The sequence below is a fragment of the Eptatretus burgeri genome, unplaced genomic scaffold (genome assembly GCF_056783735.1).
Source record: "Eptatretus burgeri isolate ZD-2024b unplaced genomic scaffold, Ebu_testis_v1 Ebu_testis_scaffold_3176, whole genome shotgun sequence".
In the NCBI taxonomy this organism is placed as follows: Eukaryota; Metazoa; Chordata; class Myxini; order Myxiniformes; family Myxinidae; genus Eptatretus; species Eptatretus burgeri.
In genome coordinates, this window is record NW_028225124.1 from 100856 (window position 1) to 128363 (window position 27508).

General features: G+C 43.3%; 1 protein-coding gene across 3 annotated transcripts in view; it reads right to left on the bottom strand.

The window, feature by feature from the left end:
- LOC147006433 (serine/threonine-protein kinase par-1-like) overlaps positions 1–27508 on the bottom strand; it is a 112376-nt gene that overhangs the window by 79222 nt on the left and 5646 nt on the right. For all 3 annotated transcript variants that reach the window (XR_015054835.1, XR_015054836.1, XM_085868812.1), the window contains exons 3-8: positions 22024–22086; positions 16831–16893; positions 16125–16208; positions 11640–11673; positions 10041–10135; positions 4202–4288 (exon numbers count right to left, since the gene is read on the bottom strand). Coding sequence is in view for 1 of the 3 variants with exons in the window: in XM_085868812.1 (XP_085724938.1) it covers positions 4202–4288; positions 10041–10135; positions 11640–11673; positions 16125–16208; positions 16831–16893; positions 22024–22086 (426 nt within the window). In the remaining 2 variants the exon portion in view is untranslated. The remainder of the gene's footprint in view (positions 1–4201; positions 4289–10040; positions 10136–11639; positions 11674–16124; positions 16209–16830; positions 16894–22023; positions 22087–27508) is intronic.

A 27508-nucleotide genomic window follows, 5' to 3' on the forward strand; every position in this document is an offset into this window, starting at 1 on the left:
TTCTGTCTTCTCCTGTCTCCTCTCCGGTCTTGCCCTCCCTGCTCTGTCTGCGATTCGTCCCTACCATATGAGCGCAGGGCACTCAAGGTCAGCCAACAACCCCCTTCTGGTAAAACTACCACAATCACGAATCACTGCTTATCTTCTCTCTTTCATTCCTCTTTTTTTCCCAACTTTGGAATAAACTCACTCACTCTGTTCAATCCCATTCTTCCCTCCAGGCCTTCAAAACGGTTGTTCACCACCACCTCTTATCATCCCCCATCCAAATCTTCAACCTTTTCTACCCCCGTTAATCCACCCCAAACCCACCTCCTTCAAATTCCCTGCTTTCCTTCCTGAAACACCCTGTAATGTCCATCTTGTATACCCCTTGTTCTCTGCCCCATCCCTCTCCCTTCCACAGATCTGCTAATGTCACTGTTCCCCACTGTTTTGTCCTTACCACTCCAGCCCCTCTTGTCTCATGCCCCCCTTGATGAGCGGAGTGTGTTATCTCTCACACAAGCCTCGAGAAGGTATACAAAAAAAATGTCCATAATAGGAAAGTTGCCAAGAGGACGACAGAGTATTCCTGGCCGAATTTCCAGATCAGACGGTTGAACACAGGGAGGAGAAGGTGATGGATGATGGCTTTGATTTGTTTTTACTTTCCAACCAATTTGCTGACTACCTAAATATAGGATCACCGCTCACCTCCCCTCATTCGTTTCCCCTTTTCTCCCACCTGTGAAACAAACTTCCACAATCTCTTCAATCTCATTCCTGCTTCCAGGTATTCAAAACAGCAGTTCACCATCATCGCAGATCGCCTCCAATCCAAAACTATGATCTTTTCTACCATCGTTGGTCTACCTCTTTTCTCAACTCTCAAATCCTCCCATCTCAACCATGGTCTACCTCTTTTCCTCCAACCTCGCCACCTCAACTTATCCGCTATTTTTGGCCCTCTCTCTTCCCCCATCTGCAGCATGTGTCCAGCCCATCTCATCCGGCATTTCACCAATCTCCCTGTTAAACTCATCTGCACACCGATCTCCTCCCTAATTTCATCAATCCTCCTTCCATCCAAACTCTTCACTCCCACAATCCTGACCCAGTTGTTCTCGCAAACCTGCAGCCTCTGTAGTTGTTTCTCTGTCAATGCCACTGTTTTCAGACCGCAAAGATAGGCCAGCATTGCACACGACATCAGAACCTTCCCTTTTAATTTCCTTGATATCTTTCTATCTCCCATTAATTGCTCCACCCTAATCCATGCAAGGGCACACACCTGAATCATTCTACAAACATCTGCCTTGGACATACCATCCCCCATAACTGTTCCTTCCAGATATTCAAACCTATTTCCCTGTCTGATCTTCTTCCCCTCGAACATGATTATTAATTTATTTTCTCTGCTGCCAAATGCACATCACCGCAGTATTCTCCATCCTTATGTTCAACCAATGCTTCCAAAAGGCCTCCTTACACTCCCCTAGTACTTCCTGCATCTCTCACCCACTTTCCACCACAAAAACTAGATCGTCCACAAACCGCATCCTCCCCATACTACCCCTCAAGCTCACTTTCCTGCTTACCAGCTGCATCACCATGATAAACATTAGTCGCCTGAGAGCGCTTCCCTGCCTCAAACTGATGTTCCGACCTCAAAAGGCTACTGCATCTCAAAAGTGAAGAAAAGAGGATGCCAGGAGTGTCTGTGAGTTGTGAAAATCAGGTTCCGACAACATTGGATGTCACCTTCATGCTCTGACTGTGCTCAAGAAATACAAGGAAGGCTGTATCACCCATTGCTCGGACATTGGGATGAAACACTCTTCATGGCTGAAGAGCACTACTTTAGAGAATCGAAGGCCAGCTGAAAGGGAAGAACTTATTGGTGAAACAAGTGGTGCAAGCTAATGACTTCACTCACAATGTTTCTCTTCCATTCTGCCATGATATGAACGATGAACTGCTCTGGAAGTTCTACACCATGAGGCTACATATCTTTGCGCAGAAGCAACAAGGCATTCAAAAGCGGAAAATGCAGCACTCGAATATGGAGGTGAACTCGGCATTATATGTGTAGCCATGCATGTTGTCATGAAGAAACTCAAGTGATCTGTTTCTACTGCCATTTTTGACTGTGTTCATGTTGAGCACAAGGATTCCAGACTACATTTCCATAACAATTGTCAGTGCTCGAATTCTGGATATCCATCCATAGCATCATTCGCCATATCGAACTGGTCGTCATAATGTGATGCTGGTTCATGTCATCTCCCATGCCCCACAGACATGTACTACTCATGATGATGTTGGTTTGGAAATTCCTGCCTTCATTTATTGATTCTGTCTCGCACAAATCCCCGAATGCACTCAACACAAATATATTGTTCCCTATTTTCTGATCCCCACCCCCAAGTAATCATAACTTGATTACCAGTGGAAACACAGATATATATATATATATATATATATATATATATATATATATATATATATATATATATATATATATATAAATATATATCTATCTCTCTCTCTCTCTCTCTCTCTCTCTCTCTCTCTCTCTCTCTCTCTCTCTCTCTCTCTCTCTCTCTCTCTCTCTCTCTCTCTCTCTCTCTCTCTCTCCCCCCGCATCTCTCTCTCTCTCTCTCTCTCTCTCTCTCTCTCTCTCTCTCTCTCTCTCTCTCTCTCTCTCTCTCTCTCTCTCTCTCTCTCTCTCTCTCTCTCTCTCTCTCTCTCTCTCTCTCTCTCTCTCATCACTGCTGTCATCCTCAGAATTAAGCGAGAGCAGAAAGCCAGTCAGCATGCACCATATGAAATCGGTTAAGACAGAAAAAGTACTGAAAACATCATCTTTGGATGGAATTCAAATGGGAGAAAATGTCTCCACTCATGAAATCACCAAGTTTCATCCTTAAAATTGTGTGGATCTGCAGTGTTAAACATATTCGTAAGAGTGTGCACAACGGTTCTCATCTCTCGTTTCTGCATGCTCAATGGGTCGCGACTCATTAGAGAGGAACACGGCACGTGTTGTTCAGTTGACCAGACTCTCTTTATATTTGGCACTGGGGTGGGGTGTTGCTCTCTTTATATATGGCACAAGACTGCTTCAATTGTGCTGAAGTTCCAGAATTTTTTTAATCGTTTTTTTTTTTTTCAAAAAAAATCAACATTTTATTAGAATTGATATCAGTAAGATCATTATTTTATTTGAATTGAAGTATATACTGGAATAGTGCATGGGGTAATGCGTTCTATGGTCCCAACATGTTCGATTTAAAATTTGCGAAACTGAACGTTTTTGAAAGTTCCAATAAGGCGATTTGCATTCTTATGTGTTCAGGAATATAATTCAATTGAAATAAAATAAAAGTTTCAAATGCTGTGGGGGGGGGGGGGGGGAAACATTTTTCATAAGTTTACCACCGTTGATGAACAGTCTTTTGCACCACTTGATTTAACACGGACTGTTGTTTGTGTCCTTCATGACGTCTTCAAAAACAGTACGTTTCCTTTTGGAATGATATTCAATTTTGTTTGGCTGGCAGACTGGCAGACAGATTAAAAACCATAATCTTCCATCTCTGGGCACATGCAGATTCAGGATGAGATTCCGTATAATTTACCGAATTCAGAACCAAAGCACGGTTAAACTGCAGGTTTGTGTTCCGATTCATGCTCTGTGTTATGCAAAATATAAAATTGAAATGAAACATGAATGACACTTGGAGGAGCACATACCTCCACCAGGCTGAACAGTTTACATTTCGTATCCCACTGACAGACCGGATCTGCATTCTGACCTTCAACAAAATCTAATTGGCTTGTTCTTGTCACCTATCTTGTCATACACCCAACCTATCCACCAAATTTCAACAGAATCCAAATAGAACTTTTTGAGATATCCTGCTCACAGACAGCGAGACAGATAAAGAAGTAGACAGAGAAGTCGACAGACACACAGACAGGGGTGAAAACAAACAGACAGGTCTACTTTTGGTGGCAGAGGTAACCAAGTAGTTCCTTGATCAGAAACTGACATCTGTAGTCAGATGGACAGAGTGAACAAATTGCTTAACCCTGCCTTCTGCTTCGCACAAGGCATAAAAACACATCACTCAGCTGTTCTTCAAGATCATAACAACAAAAAAAAACCACACTTGGCTGCACCCTCACTGTACAACAGCAAACCACAAATTCCTACCTCTTCTCCAGAAAAGATGTTCTTTGCCTTGTACACCATTCCAAAACCTCCTTCTCCAATCTTTTTAAGTAGGACCCAGTCCTTCATCTGAAATTAAAATATACAAACATAGATGTTAGCAAAGTCCTTGTGGATGTTAACAGTGAAATGAATCAGATGTTTTGAAATGATTATGTCATATCAAGTATTGTAAGGAATCTCACATTGTGTAAATATAGAGAGAGACAAGTATACAGACAGGTCTGTTTGTGACACAGACCTGTTCATTTGATTTTGATGATTGAAAGCACTTTCACACTGGTACGCTAATGTCCCTTCCCATTGGTGAGAAGAGGTAGCTAATGTCCATTCCCACAATTTATGTAAAACGCTGGCTTACGTTGAACTTTTGATGTTTTTTTTTAAAGATTTGGACGTATTCATAGCGACTTGGTCTTATGTATAACGCATTGGTAACGGACACAGAACGTTTCGTTGTGTTATAGATAACTTATACCAACGAATGCTGAACCTGTTGTCGGCCTACACAACCGATGCCCAACGATAGTCTAACTTAGGCATAGCGCGTTGCATGCATCGCCGACGATGTCGTGACGTAGCCTATTAAAAGGCTGACGCACAACGATTCGAATCATAACTGCCGTAGAAATGGAAGTGTCAACATCGCAGTCACACCTTGGCGATCTTGCCAGCGTATGCCGACCTAAGAAAAATGTGTCTAAAACGTTGGGGGCACGTCAAATACGGTATGAGTAAGTTTGGTATACGTGAGTAGAACGCTAAAGCACGCTATCATACGTTGTAGTAAGTAGAGTACGTCAAGAAATTTTAAACATGTTCAAAATTTTACGACGTACTCGGCGTATGACACACGTTCCGCATGCGATGGGGATAAGTTGTACACATGATATGTGGACGCTTACACACGTCCACAAAGGCTACTTATAAGCTACTCATAAGTCGAAACACGTCGCGGTAATGTCTTTTTTTTACGCGAAACTTATTTCTAACTTATGTTTGACGTGCTTTGAACCAATTCTTTACGTAGTCCCAACACACATCGACGTATGTAGACGTATTCCAATGACGTCTTCCGGTCGACAAAAAAAATAAATTAACGTGTTTCTCGCTTACAACTGCCATATAAAGACGTGTTCCCAGCGGTTTTGGGAATTGGGAAATAAAAATGCTGCTCATAAAAGGGGAACCCAACAGTGTTTTTGAGTCCTTTTTGAGTCGATGTTCATGTCAGCAGTAACAGTATCAGTATCAGTATCAGTATCAGTATTAGTATTAGTAGTAGTTTGTTCATGTTGGCAGTAGTAGGTGAGTGTGAGGGGGAGGGTGTGGGTTATGATGGATTGTCCTTGCGTTTAACGATTTAACGATTTAAATGATAAACTCAACGATTTAAATGGCTGCATCTCCACTATTGAAAGTAGACGCTTGCGCTCAATAATTGGATTTTTTTTACACTCAACGACTTTTAAACGGTACCACTCAGCTATTTTCATTGTTTACAATGAACAATTTAAATTGCTCTCACTCGCCTTTGTTTTTTGATGCTGGGGTTTTGAAATTTTAATCGTTTCTATTGAACGTGCTAAATCGCTCAAACTCCACTATTGAAAGTAGACGCTTGCGCTCAACAATTGGATTTTTTTTACACTCAACGACTTTTAAACGGTACCACTCAGCTATTTTCATTGTTTGCAATGAACGATTTAAATTGCTGTCACTCGCCTTTGTTTTTTGACGCTGGGGTTTGGAAATTTGAAGCGTTTCTTCTGAACGTGTTAAAACGCTCAAACTCGACTATTTTAAATAGACGCTGCCGATGGACAATTCGAATCATAGCCAAGCTAGACATCGAAGTGTGAACATCCTCGCCATGCCGAAGAAAAGTTTGAAGAATGCTGCAAATAAGTGTCCTGGCCGTGGCCGTGGCCGTGGACGCTGACGCAAGGACGATCCATTATACCGACGTCTTTCAGCCTATGAGTAACTTAAAAGTAACGTCTGTCGATGTGTGGCAACGATCGCGTAACGTGCCAACAACACTTTAATCATAGGTTAGAAATAAGTTTCGGGTACGCTAAACATTACCTCGGCGTGTCTCAACTTATGATTAACTTACAAGTAGCATGTGTTGACGTCTGTCAACGATCGCAGACCGTGCATACAACTTGTGGCCAGCGTAGCGGAACGTGTGAGTCATACGCCGGCATACCTCGTGAAATTTCAAGCATGAAAAAATTTGAGGACAACCAAAAAGTACAATGTTTAAAGCCAACGTACAACGACGTATGGCAGTGTTTTTCAGCGTGCTCTCAATGTTATCAAAACTTACCCATAACGTATTCAACGTGTGCCAGCATTTTAGAAAAAAGAATTCAAAAATCAGCATACGTTGGCTAAAACGTCAAGGTGTGACCGGGCCTTGAGCAGGATTGTTGAAAAGTAACTGCTTCGGCAGCTCCAACACTCTGCATCAGCGATGATGATGATGATGATGATGATGATGATGATGATGATATTTCGACAAAGAAAAATTTTTACAGCAACTTACATTATCTTTGGAAGGTAGGAACACGATTCCACAAGAGATTATAACAAAATTATTTGAAAGTATCAGGTCAGGTCAGGTCTGGGAGCATGCGCCGGAGCAGCACTTCACTGCGTCCACTTTCCACCGGTACACCAAGGGCCTCTGTCTGGCTATTCCCCAGGTAGATGGCTGGTCCATCCCCATCTCCTTGAGATGCTGATCAAACTACGACAACCACGAGAAACGTGGTTGGCCCATTGGCCTCCTCCACTCAAGAGGCTCCTTCGCTGAGAGAATCTGGTGAGCAGGATCAGCATCAGGAAAATGAGCCACATGTCCACACAGCTTCAGCTGATGCTCACGGACTATGCAGGAAACAACTCTCATTTGAGTCTCTCTCAGAAACCGCTCGTTGGACACAAACTCCGACCAGCAATTGCAAAGGGATTCTCTGAAGAGTCCTGGTATGAAAGGAATCAAGTCTCCATTGCATATACCAGGTCAGAGTCCAAGTCTCACATCAGCAAAGAAAAACTGGAAGCACCAAGGATCTGAAGACTTAGACTTTCATCCTCCTGCACAGGTTCGACAGCGTGACACCCCATGAACCAGTAAAACCGTGACTCCCCAGGTCCGACCCAGACATCAATTGACTTCTGGCTCACACCCAGCAGAAACATTGATATCACTGCCAAGGAAAGTGAATTTGTTCGTGACCTCACCATCCTCACCATAAACAAGTACAGAAAAGATAGCAGCATGCAAGATGTCAATGAAAGCCTGGATCTTAGTTTTGACCCAGGAAACCCGCAATCCCAGCGTCTCCGCTGCCTAATTGAGCACCTCGATGGCCCCCAAAAGGAAATCCAGAGTCTATACAAAGATGACTGCATCATCTGTGAAATCAAGGTCAGAGATCTTGACATTCGCAAACTATGCACTGTATCTTGATCTGTCAAACATCCGCCCCAGAATCCAGTCCATACAAGCGCTGAAAAGTGTGGGGGCCAGAAATAAGTCGGAGATGGTATCTTCACATCTCTCAGCACTGCACCAGAGTACAGTTTAGACATCAGATTGATCAGTTTAGGTGGCAACACAAGAAGACAAAGAACACTCCAGAGGGCATCCCGATTCACTGAATCGAACGCTTTGCAGAGATCAACATCGGCTGCAAGCAGCCCCTGCCAAAACTCGCTTCTGCTTGGGTGAGGACATGAAGAGCAAGGATACAGTCAATCGTTGACATATTTGGTATTAAGCCTGACTGCACTGGGCATTGGTGCTCATTGGTGCTTGCTTTCACAAGATTGTGGTGAACCCCATCAAGAATTATCCGAGCAAAGACCTTGCCCAGCATTGAGAGCAGGGTCACCCCGTTGGTAATAGTTGCAGTCCTGGCGATCACCCTTCCCTTTCCAGAAAGGGACAACAAGGCCCCTCTTCCAGTCAGTTGGGATGTAACGGTATGTAATCACATGAGTACAGCATTTCCACCGGCCATGAGAAGTTCAGCATGGATGCCACAGATCCCTGGAGCTTCATCCCATTTCAACCGGTTCACTGCAGCATGTGTTTCCACAAACAACATTGGATCACAATTGATTGGAGGGTCAGGAATATGGATAGGAACACCCCTTTCATCCAACAAGACAGTTGGTGGATCAGCTTGCTACAGCCGCACAAAGTAACCGGCCCAGCAGGCCTTCAGTTTGGACTCCTCTGTCATGAGCTCACCACCCTCCGCTCTAACTGCAGCACACCGAGGGATGGGCTTGGAGGAATGCAATACGCAAATTCCCCTGTGAGCAGGATGGGAATCACTTCACCACAGGTGATGCTCTTCCTCCTCACAGATTCCTCACAAATAGGCCTACTTATTCAACCTCAGCACACGTACAGTTTTACGCCTCAACTCCCTGAACAGCTCAGTTCTGCCGTTAAGCCTGGGCCTGTGATTCTGGTCACTGGTTTCCAGTGTCCCTCAGGATACAAAATTCTTCTTCACCCTCTGGTGAGTTCCAAGACATCCACCTGCAACATCAAGGATGGTGGGCTTGGAGGAACTCCACAACTCTTCAGGATTCCCCAAAGCAATCAAACCCCCAAATCCCCACTGAGCATGTTCGCAAACTCCTCAGCTACCCTCTCATCCTTTAGCTTGTCAACATACAGCTCAGCCTGGGATGGCACCATTCTCCAAGATTTGAGCTGCAACTTCAGAGTTGCTTTCACAAGTCTGTGGTCGGTATTGAGGAATTGAGCACGCTGGTAGACCATGCAGTTATGGATCATCCTCCAGCAACCATCAATGAGCATGTGGTCAATCTCCTTTGCCACACCACCAGCGTGGGAATACCAAGTCCAGCGATGAGCCTGTGGGTGCTGAAACCATGAACCAGCCACCTGAAGTCCATGACTTCTTACAAAATCAAGGAATTTAGTGCTTTTCTGGTTCACAGTACTAGAACCATGGGAACCAACACAAGTCTCATCACCATCACTATCAGTTCCAGTCGATGCATTGAAATCCCCCAAGATGAGAAGAGTATCTCGCCTGTGGCACTGATAAACCACAGACTCGAGCGTGGCATCGAATGCGTCCTTCACGGTGAGATCACTTGCCTCAGTTGCTGCATATCCAGAGACCAGGGAAACGTCACCCAAGGAGTGACAAATCCTTAGTCTCCTATTACGCTCGTTGAGCGGTGTTACCTCAATTATCATTGGAGTCAGCTCATTGGACTCAGCTGCAGCAACTCATTGGGCAATGAAATCATCAGAGCGACCAGACCAATGGAAGGTGGAACCACCCACCATGATCTTCCCATGATCCGGTCTCCGAACCTCACAGAGTGCTGCAATACTGATGTTCAAGCGCATGAGCTCATCATCTCTTTGGGAGAAGCCATTCCAGGCTCCCACCCCAAGGGATTGCTTCAGCTTAACCCAAGGAGACCGCCCTCTGGTGGACGACACCTCAGCACCACCCCAACACACACCACCACATTCTGACCCAGGAAAGTTAACCCGTGGTTTTCTTCCTACATTATATATTTTTTTGAAAGTGTCCCGAAGAATATTTCAGTGGTTTTGAGGGAAAGGATGGACATCCTCGCAATAAGTTTATTTCAAGGTATATAATGGATAAATCTGGATATTTGAATAAGATTTTCATTTTCATCAAGGTATATTTGCTTTGAACACCAAGTTTTAGTTTCTGTTTGTGTCAGAGGAGAAAAATTCAAAATGTCTGAGACTTTTGCACAGCAGTACACATTAAATCCATACCTTGAAGGTGGGTTCCAGTATTTTTGAGATCAAAGCAAACAATAACAGGAAGATGCCGGTTATGCACCCAACATTCCTTAATTGCTTCCAGTTACCTGTAAAAGAGAACATCTGCATGGATCATCTCAACAAACAATCTCAGCTCATCCACCCAGGAGTTTGTACCACTTGTTATCAAACCAAGGAATCTCCAAGACCTTGTGACTGTGCAGCAAACTCCACTGGCGAGGCACATTTGAGCCATTATTCATTTCCACCTTTTGTTTTCAATCATAAACGTTCTTTTTGTGTCTGTGTAGGCCACCAGCTTTTAGTTTAGGCAGGAAAAGCCACCTCCATGAACCCAACCAGGCTACAGCACCATTTCACTTGGCCTCGAGGTCGTGGAAAGGTTGCTTTGACCCCGGACTGGAACCGTTGACTGAGGATAAGTGAGATGGGAGGGGTGCAGTGCGTCACCGATGACGTGCAAGCCCGAGGTAATAAAAGGGCATGGCATTGGCATAATGTGAGCCAGTGGTGGGACTGATTGTGCATGCATGGTGTGAAGAGCGACACAGCTGCTGAGCGATGCCACACATCTTGCCTTGATTCCTGCATCGTGTTCAGACTCACCTGGAGGGCCACCCTGCATCGGTTCCTGTTGTTTCTCATGGAGTACAGTCCGGGTTTATCTGGTCTTGTGATTTCCCGACGTCTTTCTCCTGTGGTGCTCGTCTGAAGGCCTTCAAGAGAGATAATTGATGTTTCTGCTCGTCTTTGACTCGTGGGTGCGCATGATCGGTTGGAGGTAAGGGGTTTTATTTTTGATTTATTGTTCCTTATTGACTGTTATTTGCACTTGTTGTTCCTCTCCCCTCACAGAATCACTTTTGTCATTCAACCTGACTTGATCTCATGTGAATTTTTTTGTTCTGAAGGCTTCATCTGGGGGTTCTGGTAATCCCCGTTCAAGTTTGCCTGGTTATAAGATTTTGTGTCACATGACAAAGGTTTGCTCGGCCTTGTCAGATCGGTCACGTGGTCGTTTATCGGCAGGACACCAGTCCGCTTTGGGAATTCTAATCTGCATGGAATCGTGGTCTTCATACGCACATCCAGCAGGGCTCTTTGAAGCGGGCGACTGTCGTGGTTGAATTTACATGATTCGTGAGATTTGTACCGGGCAACCGCATGGACATGTCGACTGTTCCAACATAAGCTGTTGCCATTGCAATATTCTGCGAAGCATTCCATTGCCTTGGGTCACACGACTTGCCGTGGTCACAGTGAGTCTGCACCGGACAACTCTGATTCACCGATATTTTCGTTTATGGAAACTTTTCACTGTTTCGTAATTTTTCTTCGGATATTGGCTCAGTGTGCAAAAGTTGTATCAGGTGCAAAATAACAGCTTTCTCCCCCACCGAGAAAGTAATGAGAATTTACATCAGTGAGTGAGTGAGTGAGTGAGTGAGTGAGAGAATGAGTGAGAGAATGAGTGAGAGAATGAGTGAGTGAGAGAATGAGTGAGAGAATGAGTGAGTGAGTGAGTGAGTGAAAGAATGAGTGAGTGAGTGGTGAGAAAGCTTCATGTGTTAATGATGAAAAGTCACTTACGTTCATTTGGAGTTGCAGTCACTTCATTCGGGGACTGAAAGGAAACCAAAACACAAGAATATTAGAGTATACGGTTTTCACTCATGTTTCCACAAGTCAAAGTTTTTAGTTTATCAAAACTAGAAGTAAATTTTTAAACTTTAGTTCATTTCTGTACAAACAACAAATTTTGAAATATGACAAAGCAAAAGCAACTTCCTGCTCACTGCAGGTAAATATATCGGTCGGAGCACACACTCAATGATCAGTTTGTCTTTTCTCCTGTTTGTGGAAACACCTCTGAGGATCTTCCATCCCATCCTTCCTTCAAGGCTTCAAACCAGTTAATACACCATCTCAGTTCAATTCAGATTCCGACCCATAAACATTATTTACCCCATTGATGGCACAACCCAAGCCTCACTTACAAGTTACTATGTTTCTTCCTCTCCCCTCTTTTCCTGTTCATTAATTCCCTTGCAAGTTGTGACAACTATTGCCGCGTCATCTCACAGACACTTCATCCCTTCTGTCACCTTGCCTTCTCATGAGCATGGATCTCGGAGAGAATTTTTTTTTTAATTCGTCAAAATTTCACGTGACGTCTGATTGTCTCCATTGTGGTTTCGTGACGAGACGCTTTCAGTGACAATTTCTCGAATTTTTAAACACTCGGAATTTGGAATTTTACCAGATTGCCAGTGATGACTCGCCTCGTCTTTACAAAGGACACAGAGTGTGGGATTTAACGTCCACCGAGGGACGGCACACACACCCGGCCTGTGAAACACTGTGATGACAATTTATAGCTGGTTCGGGATTGAAACCCAGGCGAGACGGCAAAACAGCTTAGAGGGGAGTGCGCAAACCTCTCGGCCATGCTGCCACAAAATTACAGTCGTCACCGAAAATATTTGATCACATGACCAAAACTAAAACGGCATTTGGACCTGAACCAAAATCTAATCAGCTCGTTCTTGTGACCGACCCAACCCATTCACCGTGTGTTGTCCCAATCAGTCCACAACCTTTTAAAATGTGGTGCGAGTGATCATGTTTGGCCCGATCTCTCAATGATGAACAATCACTGGAAAAATTCGAGTATCCGGATCCGGATCTTGACAAAATCTAATGAATTTGTCCTTGTCACACACCGAACCTGTCCACCAAGATTCGTCCAAATATGTCCTTAACTCTTTGAGATATCCAGCTCAGAGACAAACAAACAGACAGACAGGTAAACAAGAGTGAAAACATAACCTTCGGTGGTGGGGGTCATTCTGAGCCTCATACATTCCTGCAGGGATGGAAGAGGGTACCATATTGGAATGTGTGTTTGTGTGTGTGTGTGTGTGTGTGTGTGTGTGTGTGTGTGTGTGTGTGTGTGTGTGTGTGTGTGTGTGTGTGTGTGTGTGTGTGTGTGTGTGTGTGTGTGTGTGTGTGTGTGTGTGTGTGTGTGTGTGTGTCGGTCAGCAAACAGACCAAACTTCAACATTTTGGTCACAGGTGGCGTTGAGCACCGTTCAAAGTTGTCGAATGTCACAACAACATTTTCACATCTTGTTCAACAACAACGTGATTTTGTACCTTAAATATGGATGACCTGGAAAACATCTACGCCCATTCCTGAGTGTGTTTGCCTGCACCACTCATGGTTTGAGGAATCATGCGAGACACAGAGCCTTGATAAGCGCACACAACTGGCCTTCGGGACGGCTTGATTAACTTTTGTCATGGAACCACAACATTTTAATGTCCAATTGAAGGAAAAGTTTTCCTTTACAACTTGATGTGCATTCTGTCCAAGATAGATGATTCATCTTGTGTTATATCATTTGTGTAGACTCGTCACTTTGTGTCTATCTGAGTGTCTGCATGTGGCGATGAAAGACCATATGGATATTCTCTGGACTAATAAAGGTTTTAGGACAGCGGTGAAGCTCCAAATTTGGGAAGAATCTTCACTACAATTCATGGACCGGTGTTTGTTTGTTTGTGTTTGTTACCTCCACCACCGAAGGTGAAGGAGGTGATGTTTTCACCCCTCTCTGGGTTTGTTACTTGCAAAATCGAACATTTTTTAAGTATATTGTTCAGTCGATTTTGTTATTCTGTCTGTTTGTCGCCTCCAAGTCACAATTCCAAACCAATCATCATGAAACTTTACCAAGTGGTGGAGGTAATCTCAACTGAGAAGCCAATTGATTTTGAGTTCAAAGGTCATCTTGACGTCAAAATTCTAAAATAGTCATTATCCATCTGATTGACTTGAAATTTGAACAAGATTTTCAAACTGTTTCACTAAATTGGGAAAGCCACTGTTTTTGAGGTCAAAATGTTAAATGTCAACTCAAGGTCAAACGTCTAAAATCTTCAATTTACATTTGATAAATTGTCAATTTTCATCTGATTGACTTGAAAACTAAACAACAATTGCATAGTACATCACTGAATTGGGAAAGCAACTATTTTGATTTCAAAAAGTCAAAGGTAAACTCAAGGTCAAACTTCTAAAATCATCAATTTTCAACTAAAAAATTATCAATTTACATCCTATTAACTTGGATGTTGAACAGGATTTCCATCGTCCATCACTGAATTGGGAAAGCAACTATTTTCGAGGTTAAGAGGTCAACGGTAAACTCAAGGATAAATTTTAGAATCATCAAATTTCATCTGGAAAATAATCAATTGATATCCTATTGACTTGAGCTTTGATGAGAATTGTCAATTTTAATCTTAACTCGACAACCCGTGAACCGTTGGGTTCCCGTTTTGACAACGGTTGATGAAAAAATAGATACAAAATGTTAATATTATTTAGTGGTCAAACTTTAACTTGAAGAAAATTTGAGTGAGGAGAGGGGGGTTAGTTTGGAGAAGAGGCAACGTTTGGAGAGGGGGGTATCGTGTATCATTCTCTGCATGACATCATTTTCTTTTTTTTTGGTATGTGTGCAGGATATCTGAAAAAGTTGTGGATGGATCCAGAAGAAATTTTGTAGACAGATTGGGTGTCGCACAAGGATGAACTCAATATATTTTGGTGAAGATCCAGATCTGACGACTTAAATTTTTTCAGTGATTATTCACCATTGAGAGATCGGGCCAAAAACGAGAGACAGCACGATATCTCAAAAAGTTATGAACACATTCAGATGAAACCTGCTGGACACGTTGGGTGTATGGAAAGGACGAATTGATTCGATTTTGGTGAAGATCCGAGTCCGGATCTGGATAGGAGAATTATTTAATTTTTAAGTGATTGTTCACCATTGAGAGATAGTGCCAAAAACGATATGGAGCAAGATATTTCAAAAAGGCATTGGGCCCGATATGTTCTCGTAGATCAGGCATTGTGTGGCGGAGGTTTGCGTTGCACTGAGTCCTCCTCCATCGTGCAAAGTCCTTCCTCGGCCCACCTGAGCTCCTGACCACATACAAAGCTCTCGCCCGCAGCCTCATGGAGTACTGCTCTCCCCTCTGGGCTGGTGCTCCTGCCTCCCTCCTTTCTCGGCTTCACGCTGTGGAAACCAAGGCATTTCGGATCATTGGCATTTCCTGCGATGAGGCAGAGTCTTTGGGCCTCTCACTCTCTCACCGCAGGTCGGTCGGTGGTCTCTTTGTCTTATAACCCCTCCTCTCCGGTCTCGCACCATACCCCCACCCCCACCCCATTGTGTCTGCGATTTGTCCCCACCATATTTACGCAGGGCGCTCAAGGTCCACCAACAACCCCCTTCTGGTAAAACGACCAAGATAGAGAATCACTGCTCGCCTCCATTCTTTCATCCCTCTTTTTTCCACCCTTTGTGATAAACTCCCACACTCTCTTCAATCCCATTCTTCCCTCCAGGTCTTCAAAACAGCTGTTCACCACCATCTCTGGTCGTCCCCCATCCAAATCCTCGATCTTTTCTACCCCCCATCAATCCACTCCAAACCCACCTCCTTCAAATTCCTTGCTTTCCTTCATGAAAGTCCCTGTAATGTACATCTTGTATACACCGTGTTCCCCGCCCCATCCCTCTCCCTTCCACAGATCTCCTGTCTCTGTTCCCCACTGTTTTGTCCTTGCCACTCCCGCCCTTCTTGTCACATGTGTCCCTTGCTGTGCGTTGTGTTAGCTCTCATACGAGCCTCGACAAGGTATACAAAAAAAAAATGCATGTCTGAGAAATGGATGAGGATGTGTTCAATTCTGGGTTATTTTCCAACTGAAATGGCTGCCAGTCTACCAGTCGGCCATATATCATCAGATCACAACACAAAGTGAGGTGCACGTGTACGTCATCCAGTACATCCTGTGCTTGTGCGAAGTTTGAACAAAATCGGTCCATACATGACCGAGATATGGCTACGCACGGATGGATACACAGTAAGATGAGACCCAATCCATCATCCCCCATTTCGGACCAAGTCCAACGGGGATTATAAAAAAGTAAACAGAGAACTTGGTGGTTAAATGTTTGTTGTTTTTTTCTGGAATGAAGCATGTGATAATACCTTCCGGGAAGACGTGGGAAGCAGGTTGGCAACCCGTGCCCACGAAGACCATAAAAATCCTCTTGGCTCCTCAAGGACGGGATTCTGTGTGAGAGAAACAACAACAGCAACAATCAAAAATTACTTATTTCACTGAAATGATGAAGATTACAGAGGTCAGAGTGAGAAGTGAGTGGACCAGTGTAAATCTGTATCGATTTCTCTTTGAAAAATTGTGAGTGAACCCACAATGATTTCTCACGTACACTCATCTTCCCGTGTTGAAAAATGGAAATAAGAATGGAAAGTACAAGTTGTTGAAGTGAGAGAACATGCAGCCTTGGTGAACACATGGTTTTCCTATTTCCTTAGCATAGGAACACGAACACACTTGCATTTTCCTATAAACAAGGGTTATAATAGGGCGAGCTATCTTGTTTGTTCAGTGGGGTCACATGGAGCGATGGAACACACGCTCACACAACGGATGAATACAGACTCGGAGAGGCTGGGGAGAGAAGTGGGAGTCGTCTTGGCACCAAAGCATGACTTGGGGTATGAAGATCTGGCCATAGCTGAGTGTTGCAAATGGTGTCAGTGGTCTCGAAAAGACAAGCTGTCCTCTCGGAGTTATCCAGAGGTGACGTCCACCACAACATATATTGTGTATAAAACTTTTACCCCAAGTTATCAAAAAATGTACTGAGTGGTAACCATAACTTCATACCTTTGAGGAGGGAAGGAGGTCGAGCAATCTTTCAAAGAGCCGCTCAGAAAAACTTTGAGGCTTCTGCATGACAAGTATAAAAAAACATCATGTATCAGTGAAATTGGATTTCCTGAATTGTCTGTGACCGCCGATGGTAGAGTACCACATGGAAATAGATAATGACAACTTGGGTCACCCGATGAACATCGGGTTATGTCGAGTATTATTTCGTGCATCCAACCAGACCATTGATCAAATGGATGTGCAAGTCTATTTTTACTTCTGTGTGTCCGTCCATCCGTCCATCAGTCAACATTTTGGTTTCGGGGTTGTAACTCGACAACTCCTTATCCGATTGATGTCAAATTTAACATGGTGGTAGACCATGACATGACCTTGATTCCTTTCAACATCGGTATCCAGGTTGGGCAATGGAATTATCACCCCCATGTTTATTCTATCATACAATTTGAAGAAAAAAAGTATTTTTATTTCATGCCGCCAAATAGAAGGGAAACACTTTAAACACCTTCAACAGGAAAAAAAAATCCTCACTTTACTGTCATGCGAAGGAAAGCACATTTTGAACACCATCTGAAATGAAGAAATCACTGCATTACATCACTAGTCAGTGCAGCGCAAACCTCCGCCACTCAATGCCTGATCTACGAGAACATAACGGGCCCAATGCCTTTTTGAAATATCTTGCGACATACCGTTTTTGGCACTATCTCTCAATGGTGAAGAATCACTTTAAAAATTAAATAATTCTCGTCTCCAGATCAGATTCGGATCTTCACCAAAATCGAAGCAATTTGTCCTTGTGTCCACAAAATTACTCAACGTGTCCACAAAATTACATCCGAATCCATCCACAACTTTTTGAGATGTCCTTCAGACAAACAGTCAAACACACAGAAAGGGGTGAAAACATAACCTCCTTCACCCTCGGTGGTGAAGGTAAGAAGGTGAAAAAACTGATCAACTTTACTGCAGACTTATCATCTTACTTCCAATTATCAACAAAGTCCAGGAATCCATAATGGCCAGTCAGAGGAAATTCTTACATATCCCAAAAAAACTTCATCTCAAATCACCAATTTTTTTCAGACCACGTCACTCAACCTTGGATGTGGTACGACTACTCATCAAACAATGAATCGAGGCTCTCAATGTAAGACATGACATCAGCGTGAGCTCTCTGGACATATAACGTGCTTTTGATACAGTCTGGCATGCAGTCTTACTCTTCAAACACTCTGCCTCTGACATCCAAGGTCAACTCCAGAAGTTGCTTCATTATTACACTTCTTCAACTCTCATAACCAACAAGTGGCACTCAATAGAATCCTTTCATCTCCTCTCTGTGTCAAGTCTGAAGTTCCCCAAGGCAGTGATCTCGGCCCAGTGTTATTCCTGAACTTCATAAATGATCTCTCTCACGCTTTGGAAAATCCACTTTATCGAATTGATAATGATTCCACTCTCGACCCTGACATCACTCCTCCTTCAGATCCAACCAGATGGCAGGCTGCAGCTTCTTCCCTCTCTTCAGACTTTGACAAAATCACAAGCTGCTCAAACACTTGGAATCCGTCTTTCAATCCCGACAAATCTCATAATCTCAGTATCTCTCTCTGAAAGGACCATATGGCAAACCCTCCTGTTTACTTTCTTCACAATCCTATACAGGAAGATCAGTCCTTCAAACTCCTACATCTCACAATCAGCCATGATCTTTTTTGGACGAACCACAGATTAAAGTTGGCCTCCGAAGTCAGTCACCGACGAGTACTCTTCATCATACACAGTTCTTCCTCGGTGCAGATGAAATACTATCCACCGAGAAGACTCTCATAAGCAGCTTAGTGGAACACTGCTCTCCGCTCTGGACTGGCTACCTTGCCTCATATCTTGCTCAGCTTAAAGCCATGGAAACAAAGGCCTTCAAGATTAATGGAATCTCTCTCGATGAAGCTGAGTATTCGAGGTGTGTTCAAAAAGTATCCAACCTTAATTTTTCGTGCATAAACAAATGAAGCTCGGGAGGCGTGGTTTGGTGCACGTATGTAGGCGATCCTCATCCGTATGCGTGAATATTTTCCCGCCTGCAGAAGCTGTCAGTCGCCGACAGACCGCCGATGAGTGAGGAAGTGTAAGTGAGCGCCGTCGGATTTTCGTTTTTGAAAAAATGATGGAAAAACTTCAACAACGCTACTGCATCAAATTTTGTGTAAAGCTTGGCGATTCCCAAGTGGAAACGATCCACAAGATTCAACAGGCCTTCGGGAATGGAGCAATGGGCACCACACAGATAAAAGAGTGGTACAACCGCTTCAGAGATGGTCGCACATCAGTGCAAAGTGAAGGACGTTCTGGTAGGCCCTCAACATCCCGAAATGAGATCATCATTGACCAAGTGAGGACCCTGCTGATGCAGGATCGTCGAATCACGATGAGAGAACTTGCAGACGAGGCGGGCGTCAGCATTGGATCCGTTCATTCCATTGTGACTGAGGATTTAGGCTTAAGGAGAATCTCAGCGAAGTTCGTGCCAAAGCTGCTAACGATCGAGCAGAAGCAACTCCGTTTGGAGATCGCACAGGACATGCTGGAGACTATGAACAGCGATCCCAACTATTTCAACACAGTGATCACTGGCGATGAGACCACAGTGATCCGTCATTTTGTCAAAACGAAAATCCGACGGCGCTCACTTACACTTCCTCACTCATCGGCGGTCTGTCGGAGACTGACAGCTTCTGCAGGTGGGAAAATATTCACGCATACGGATTAGGATCGCCGACATACGTGCACCAAACCACGGCTCCCTCGCTTCATTTGTTTATGCACGAAAAATTAAGGTTGGATACTTTTTGAACACACCTCGTATGGGCCTATTTCCTCACCATCGCAGACAGGTGTCGGCCTGCAATGAAGTGTGGACATGCTGGGGTATCTGCTTTCGTGGGTGGTATGTTCGTATATACGTCCTGGTGTACAGTTTCAGGAGTGAAGCAATGCACGGAAATCAATGAGAAAATCACATAAAATGTGATAGCAGACACGAGGATGATTCTCACTGCGTGCAGTCTCTCCCAGGGTAATGGTCGCCCAATTATCCGCTGTGATGATACTGATGTCCTGGTCCTTCTTGTGCACCACCAAAGCAGAGGACAGCTAACTCACCAAGTATTCATGTATGCTGGACATTCTGGCAAGGAGCGGAACATCCCAGTTCATGAAATTGTGGACCAACTTCGTCCGACAGTTTGTGGTAGCCTCCTTGCTGCTCACGCCTTGAGAGGATGTGATACCATGTGTTCAATGAACAGGATCGGCAAGAAGACTGCCGACTCCAAACTTGTCAAAAACATTGACAGTCTCACAGATTTGACAACCTTTCATGGGAATGATGGGAACGTTGCACAGGTGTTTGAATTGTTGGTGTACGGAAAGAAGGGAAAAGATGTCCAAACTCTAAATGAGATGCGCTACCTCATGGCAACAACGATGGACAAAGGAGCTTCAATGCTTACGCCCACGGAAGACGCGTTCAAACAGCACATCCTATGTGCTAAGTACCAGACTAGGATCTGGTGGAACAGTCATATTGTGAACCAGGAGGAAACTCAACCAATTGGTCATGGTTGGAGTGCTTGTGATGATGGAGGCATCACACCGACCATGTTCTCAAAGCCACCGGCTCCAGTCGAGGTGCGAGACCTCACTCACTTGTACTGCAAAGATAAGGACTGCTCCAATGGAAGGAAGTGTCCTTGTCAGCTTGCTGGACTTCATTGTATTGATGCCTGTTCATGCAGAGAGTATCAAAATCAAAATAACACCAGCAGGACAGGATAAAATGAGATTGACACGTCGACACAAGGGCCAATTTTGGGCACTTTCGCAAACCAGGGGTAACATGCCACACTGTATCAATTTTGCCTCTCTCAATGTCAGTTTTGCATCACTGGGGTATGCAGGAAAAGGAATAGAAGTTGGACTGACACTGATACAACATCTGTTAGGGGGAGGACTTGGGCCGATTTGTCCGACGCGACCAAAAGTCAGGAACTTTTCAGTTTTGATGGGGTTTTTTTAACCCTCAACCCTTGGATTTGCTCGAAAACCCGTTGAATGTGTTGGCTAGAATCTTTTACACCAAATAAATTAAAATAAAGAACTTTCGTTGAATTTAACTTGGCTCACTTCAATGTATGTGGTGATAATTGAAAATGGCAATTTTTCATGGATGTCCACAAGGAAGGGGTTAATTTGGCGTGTTGAACACAGTTGCTGCAACTACAACATCATTTTCTAAAAACTAGACATCCAGAGGAAGAAAATTATACCAGTTGTAGCTGGTTCTACCTCCAGTTGTGGTTAACCTAATTTTCCTGGGCTGGACCGCAACTCTAATAAAGCAGTCACTTGATAGTTATATTGGTTATTTTAACTTCCTAAAGTCTGTGTTGATAGATCTGAGTTGCGATTGTGCAGATAGAAATCCCAAACATCATTTTTCTCATTCGACATTCTTTATGAGAAACCATCTGCGCATATTTTCCGAACATCTGAACAATTTATCCTCACAGCCACCACAACCATTTAACAACCACTTCATGAATGCACGTAACAAAAGATTGCATCAAACCCGGAGGTTAACGTGCCAATTTTCTTCAGGGGTGCTTCAAAAACTACTTCAAACATGGATAATTTGGCAATGTATACGTGTTGTGTTCATTGTGTCCATCAATGTTATTTCATTGTTCTCTCTTACTGTAAATACTTTTCATTGTTGCCACGAAAAGCAATTTCCTTCAGAAACTGTCCTGAATTATTCTGTCCATTCTGATGGTGGTGAAAGACTGCCGAGGCTTTTGGTGAGCTTGGATTTGTTATCAAAGTTCAATCGCAGATGCGGTAACGTGACATTGGTTTTGCTCGGCAGACTGACTAAGGTCTGTTCGGTAACCTCCGGCATAGTTCCATTTTTGCCACGCTTCACCTCACCGACAAGGTAAACCGACATTGAGGACAAAGATCCGGCCAGAGTTGAGAGTTGCAAACGGTGTCTGTGGTCGTTTGAAGACAAACCGTCCTCGAGGAGTTATCCAGAGGCGATGTCCACCACAATATATATTATGCACACAACTTTTACCTCCATATTTTGAAAAAATGTACCGAGTTTAAGCCACAACATCATACCTTTGAGAAGGGGAGGAGGTTGAGAAATCTTTGGCACACCCTTTGAGAAAAACTTTGATGCTTCTGCATGACAAAGACATAAAAATATCATGTATCAGTCAAATTGGATTTCCCGAAATGTCTGTGACGGCCGAGGAAACATATCCACAAGGAAACATCGATGACAAAGTTGGTCACCCGATAAACATCGGGTGATGGAGACTTTTATTTGGTGCATCCAACCAGACCATTGATGAGATTGATGTGTTGGTCGATCTTTACTTTCGTCCGTCCGTCCATCCATCTGTCAGTCAACATTTTGGTTTACAGGACGGAACTTGACAACTCCGAGTCCGATTGACTTCAACATTAACATGGTGGTACACCATGACAAGACCAGGATTCCTTTCAAAATCGGTATCAGGGTTGGGCAATGGAATTATCTCCCCCGTGAATATTCTACAATACAATTTGAAGAAAAAAAAGTATTTTTGATGTATTACTGCCAAATGGAAGGGAAACAAACTTTAAACACAATGAAAGTGAAAAAAAGTCCTCACTTTACTAATGTGAGAAGGAAAGTACATTTCAAACACCATCTCAAGTGAACAAACCACTGCATTCCATAAAAGGTGCAAAAACTGATCACCTTATCAATAGACTTATCAGCTCACATCCAATTATCAACAAAGTCCTGGAATCATGGCAGTTGATAGGAAATTCTTACATTTCTCAAACATCTTCATCTCAGATCAGCAATATGGTTTCAGACTACGTCACTCAACCATGGATATGGTACTTCGACTAACAAAATAATGAATGGAGGCTCTCAATGGCAGACATGAGATCATGGTCAGCTCTGTGGCCATACAACGTGATTTTGATGGAGTCTGGAATGTCGTCTTACTCTTCAAACTCTCTCCTTCAGGCATCCAAGGTCAACTCCACACATGGCTTCATTATGGTACTTCCTCTACTCTTACAACCAACGTGTGGCACTCAGCAGAATCCTTTCATCTCCTCTTCCTGTCAAGGCTGGAGTTATACAAGGCAGTGATCTGGGCCCAGTGTTATTCCTGAACTTCATAAATGATCTCTGTGACGCTTTGGAAAATCCACTTTATCTAATTGCTGATGACTCCACTCTCTGCCGTAACATCACTCCTCCTTCAGACAGGCAGGCTGCAGCCTCTTCCCTCTCTTCAGACTTCGACAAAATCACAAGCTGGCGAAACACTTGGAATACGTCTTTCAATCCTGACAAATCTCATAATCTCAGTATCTCTGAGAAAGGACCAGATGGCAAACCCTCCTCTCCACTTTCATCACAATCCTCTGCAGGAAGATCAGTCCTTCAAACTCCTGCATCTCATGATTAGCCATGATCTTTCTTGGACAAACCACATTTTAAAGTTGGCCTCCAAAGTCAGTCACCGACGAATACTCTTCGTCATGCAGAGTACTTCTACGGTGCAGCTAAACAACTGTCTTCCTTCAAGACGTTCATAAGCAGCTTGATGAAACACTGCTCTCCCCTCTAGACTGGCGACCTTACTTCACATATGACTCAGCTTATCAACAAGGAAACAAAGGCCTTCAAGATTCATGGAATCTCTCATGATGAAGCTGAGTATATGGGCCTATCTCCTCGTGTTCACAAACAGGTGTCGGCCTTCATGAAGTGTGGACATGTTTGGGTGTCTGCCTTCGTGGGTGGTATGTTCGTACATACGTCCTGGTGTACAGTTTCAGGAGTGAAGCAATGCACAGAAAACAAGGAGAAAAACACATAAAATGTGATAGCTCCCTTGGTTTTAGCAATTTTGCTGTCAGGAGTTAAAGGGCGAGTCCATATTCACAAGGTTTATGAGAATGTGCTCCTGACTTGAGTGGTCATGTGACATGGAAGTTCACGTCTGATTGGGTGATTCAGGCATGATTATTTATCATGTGGGTCACGTCGTTGTTTTGTGTAAGACACTTGGTCATGTGACATGTTTGATGTTTTGATTGGGAATGTAAATTTCACACACAAGATTTCCATGTTCACATATTTTAGGGGCGACATTCTGAATTTCACAAACAGTCCAACATTTAACAATATTTATTTACGCATAAAATAAATTATAGAGTTGTAGACAATAGAAAATTATCATTCAGTTGAAAATGCTGTCTGATCAGTTTTTGTAAACTATATGTAAAGGTGGTTGGGGTGAAATTGAATCGAGTCGCTAATCAGATTTCCAGGATTTAATTTTCATGAAAGATGCTTCATGGCACAGCTATGACAAAATATAGAACAAGATCGGTGAATGTACGTCTGAGAAATGGTTGAGGACGTGCTCAATGCTGGGATTTTTAAACTAAAATGGCCGCCAGTCTTCCAGTCGGCAATCTTTCATCACATCACAACATAATATGAGGTGCACATGTACGTCATCATGTACATTCTGTGCTTGTGTCAAGTTTGAACAAAATCGGTCCATACATGTCCGACATATGGCTGCGGATGGACGGACAGATGCACAGAAAGAATGAGACCCAATCCACAAGCCCCCATTTCTAATGGGGGCAAAAAAGAAAAGAAGAGAAGATTGTCATAAAAAGTTTGTTGTTTTTTCTGGAATGAAGCATGTGATAATACCTTCAGGAAAGATGTGGGAAACATGTTGACAACCCCTCCTCACAAAGACAATAAAAATCCTTGTTCCTTCTCAAGGATGGGATTCAGTGTGAAAGAAACAACAACACCAACAATCAAAAAATACTGATTTCACTGAAATGATCAACATTCCAGAGGTCAGAAGGGGAAGTGAGGGGACCAGTGTAAATCTGTAATGATTCCTCCTGGATCACCGGTCCATTCAAAGACCGAGTAAACCCACAATGATTTCTCGTGTACACTCACCTTCCCGTGTTTAAAACGTAAATACGAATGGAAGTCCAAGTTGTTTAAGTGAGAGAATGTACTGCCTTGGTTAACACATGGTTTTTGTATTTTCTTAGCATCGGAACACAAACACACTTGTATTTTCCTGTAAACATGGGTTCTAGTGGGCCAATAGGGGGAGCTATCTTGTGTCTTAAGTGGGATCACATGGAGCCATGAAACACACGCTCACACAACGGATGAATGCAGACTTGGAGAGGCTGGGGAGAGAAGTGGGAATAGTGTTGTGGTTTTAAGGAGTCCCAAAGAGATCCACATCATGTTAAATCAGTTATTTGATAGTTATATTAGTTTAACCTCCTTAAGAACGTAATGATCAATCGAAAGGCCCAGTCACACCTTGACGTTTTAGCCAACGTATGCCGATTTTTGAAAAAAAATTCTAAAACGCTGGCACACGTTGAATACGTTATGGGTAACTTTTGATAACATTGAGAGCATGCTGAAAAACACTGCCATACGTGGTTGTACGCTGGCTTTAAACATTGTACTTTTCGGTTGTCCTCAAATTTTTGCATGCTTGAAATTTCACGACGTATGCTGGCGTATGACTCACACGTTCCGCGATGCTGGCCACAAGTTGTATGCACGGTCTGCGATCGTTGACAGACGTCAACACATGCTACTTGTAAGTTAATCATAAGTTGAGACACGCCGAGGTAATGTTTAGCGTACCCGAAACTTGTTTCTAACCTATGATTAACGTGTTATTGGCACGTTACGCGATCGTTGCCACACATCGACAGACGTTACCTTTAAGTTACTCATAGGCTGAAAGACGTCGGTATACTGGATCGTCCTTGCGTCAGCGTCCACGGCCACAGCCAGGACATTTATTTGCAGCATTATTCAAACTTTTCTTCGGCATGACGAGGATGTTCACACTTCGATGTCTAGCTTGGCTATGATTCCAATTGTCCATCGGCAGCGTCTATTTAAAATAGTCGAGTTTGAGCGTTTTAACACGTTCAGAAGAAACGCTTCAAATTTCCAAACCCCAGCGTCAAAAAACAAAGGCGAGTGACAGCAATTTAAATCATTCATTATAAACAATGAAAATAGCTGAGTGGTACCACTTAAAAGTCGTTGAGTGTAAAAAAAATCCAATTGTTGAGCGCAAGCGTCTACTTTCAATAGTGGAGATGCAGCCATTTAAATCGTTGAGTGGCAGCCTATGAATAGCAAACCCCACGTCACCGGCAAAGATAAACTGCCGCACGATATGGATAAGTTACGCTATCGTTGGGCATAGTTTATGAACGCCGGCTACATGATAATTATTCGTTGGTATACCGTATCTATAAGTTATCGAAGCGCTCTATGCACATTATTCGTTCATTGTGCATTTGTCCAACCCGTTATGAATAGACCTAAATTGTAAAAACAAGCCATAGCTCATTGTTGAAAAAGCCCCATAAAAAATTAGCCGCGAAGCACTTCGAACAATGGTGCAAAGATGTCTCCTACCCGTGGACACGCGGACGCAAGGAGGATCCATCATAACCCACACCCTCCCCCTCACACTCACCTACTACTGCCAACATGAACAAACTACTACTAATACTAATACTGATCCTGATACTGATACTGTTACTGCTGACATGGACATCGACTCAAAAAGGACTTGAAAACACTGTTGGGTTCCCCTTTTATTAACACCATTTTTATATACCAATTCCCAAAATCGCTGGGAACACGTCTTTATATGGCAGTTGTAAGTTAGAAACACGTTCATTTTTTTTTTTTTGTCGACCGGAAGAAGTCATTGGAATACGTCTACATACGTCGATGTGTGTTGGGACTACGTAAATAATTGGTTCAAAGCACCTCAAACATCAGTGAGAAATAAGTTTCGCGTAAAAAAGACATTACCGCGACGTGTTTCGACTTATGAGTAGCTTATAAGTAGCCTTTGTGGACGTGTGTGAGCGTCCACATATCGTGTGTACAACTTATCCCCATCGCATGCGGAACGTGTGTCATCCGCCGAGTACGTCGTAAAATTTTGAACATGTTTAAAATTTCTTGACGTACTCTACTTACTACAACGTATGATAGCGTACTTTAGCGTTCTACTCACGTATACCAAACTTACACATACCGTATTTGACGTGCCCCAACATTTTAGACACATTTTTCTTAGGTCGGCATACGCTGGCAAGATCGCCAAGGTGTGACTGCGATGTTGACACTTCCATTTCTACGACAGTTATGATTCGAATTGTTGTGCGTCAGCCTTTTAATAGGCTACGTCAGGACATCGTCGGCGATGCGTGCAACGCGCTATGCCTAAGTTAGACTATCGTTGGGCATAGGTTGTGTAGGCCGATAACAGGTTCAGCATTTGTTGGTATAAGTTATCTATAACACAACGAAACGTTCTGTGTCCGTTACTAATGCGTTATACATAAGACCAAGTCGCTATGAATACGTCCGAATTTTTAAAAAAAAAACATCAAAAGTTCAACGTAAGCCAGCGTATTATATATATTTTAATACGTTGCCATCGCTGGCTAAAACGTCAAGGTGTGACTGGGCGTTAAGTTGCGATTGTGC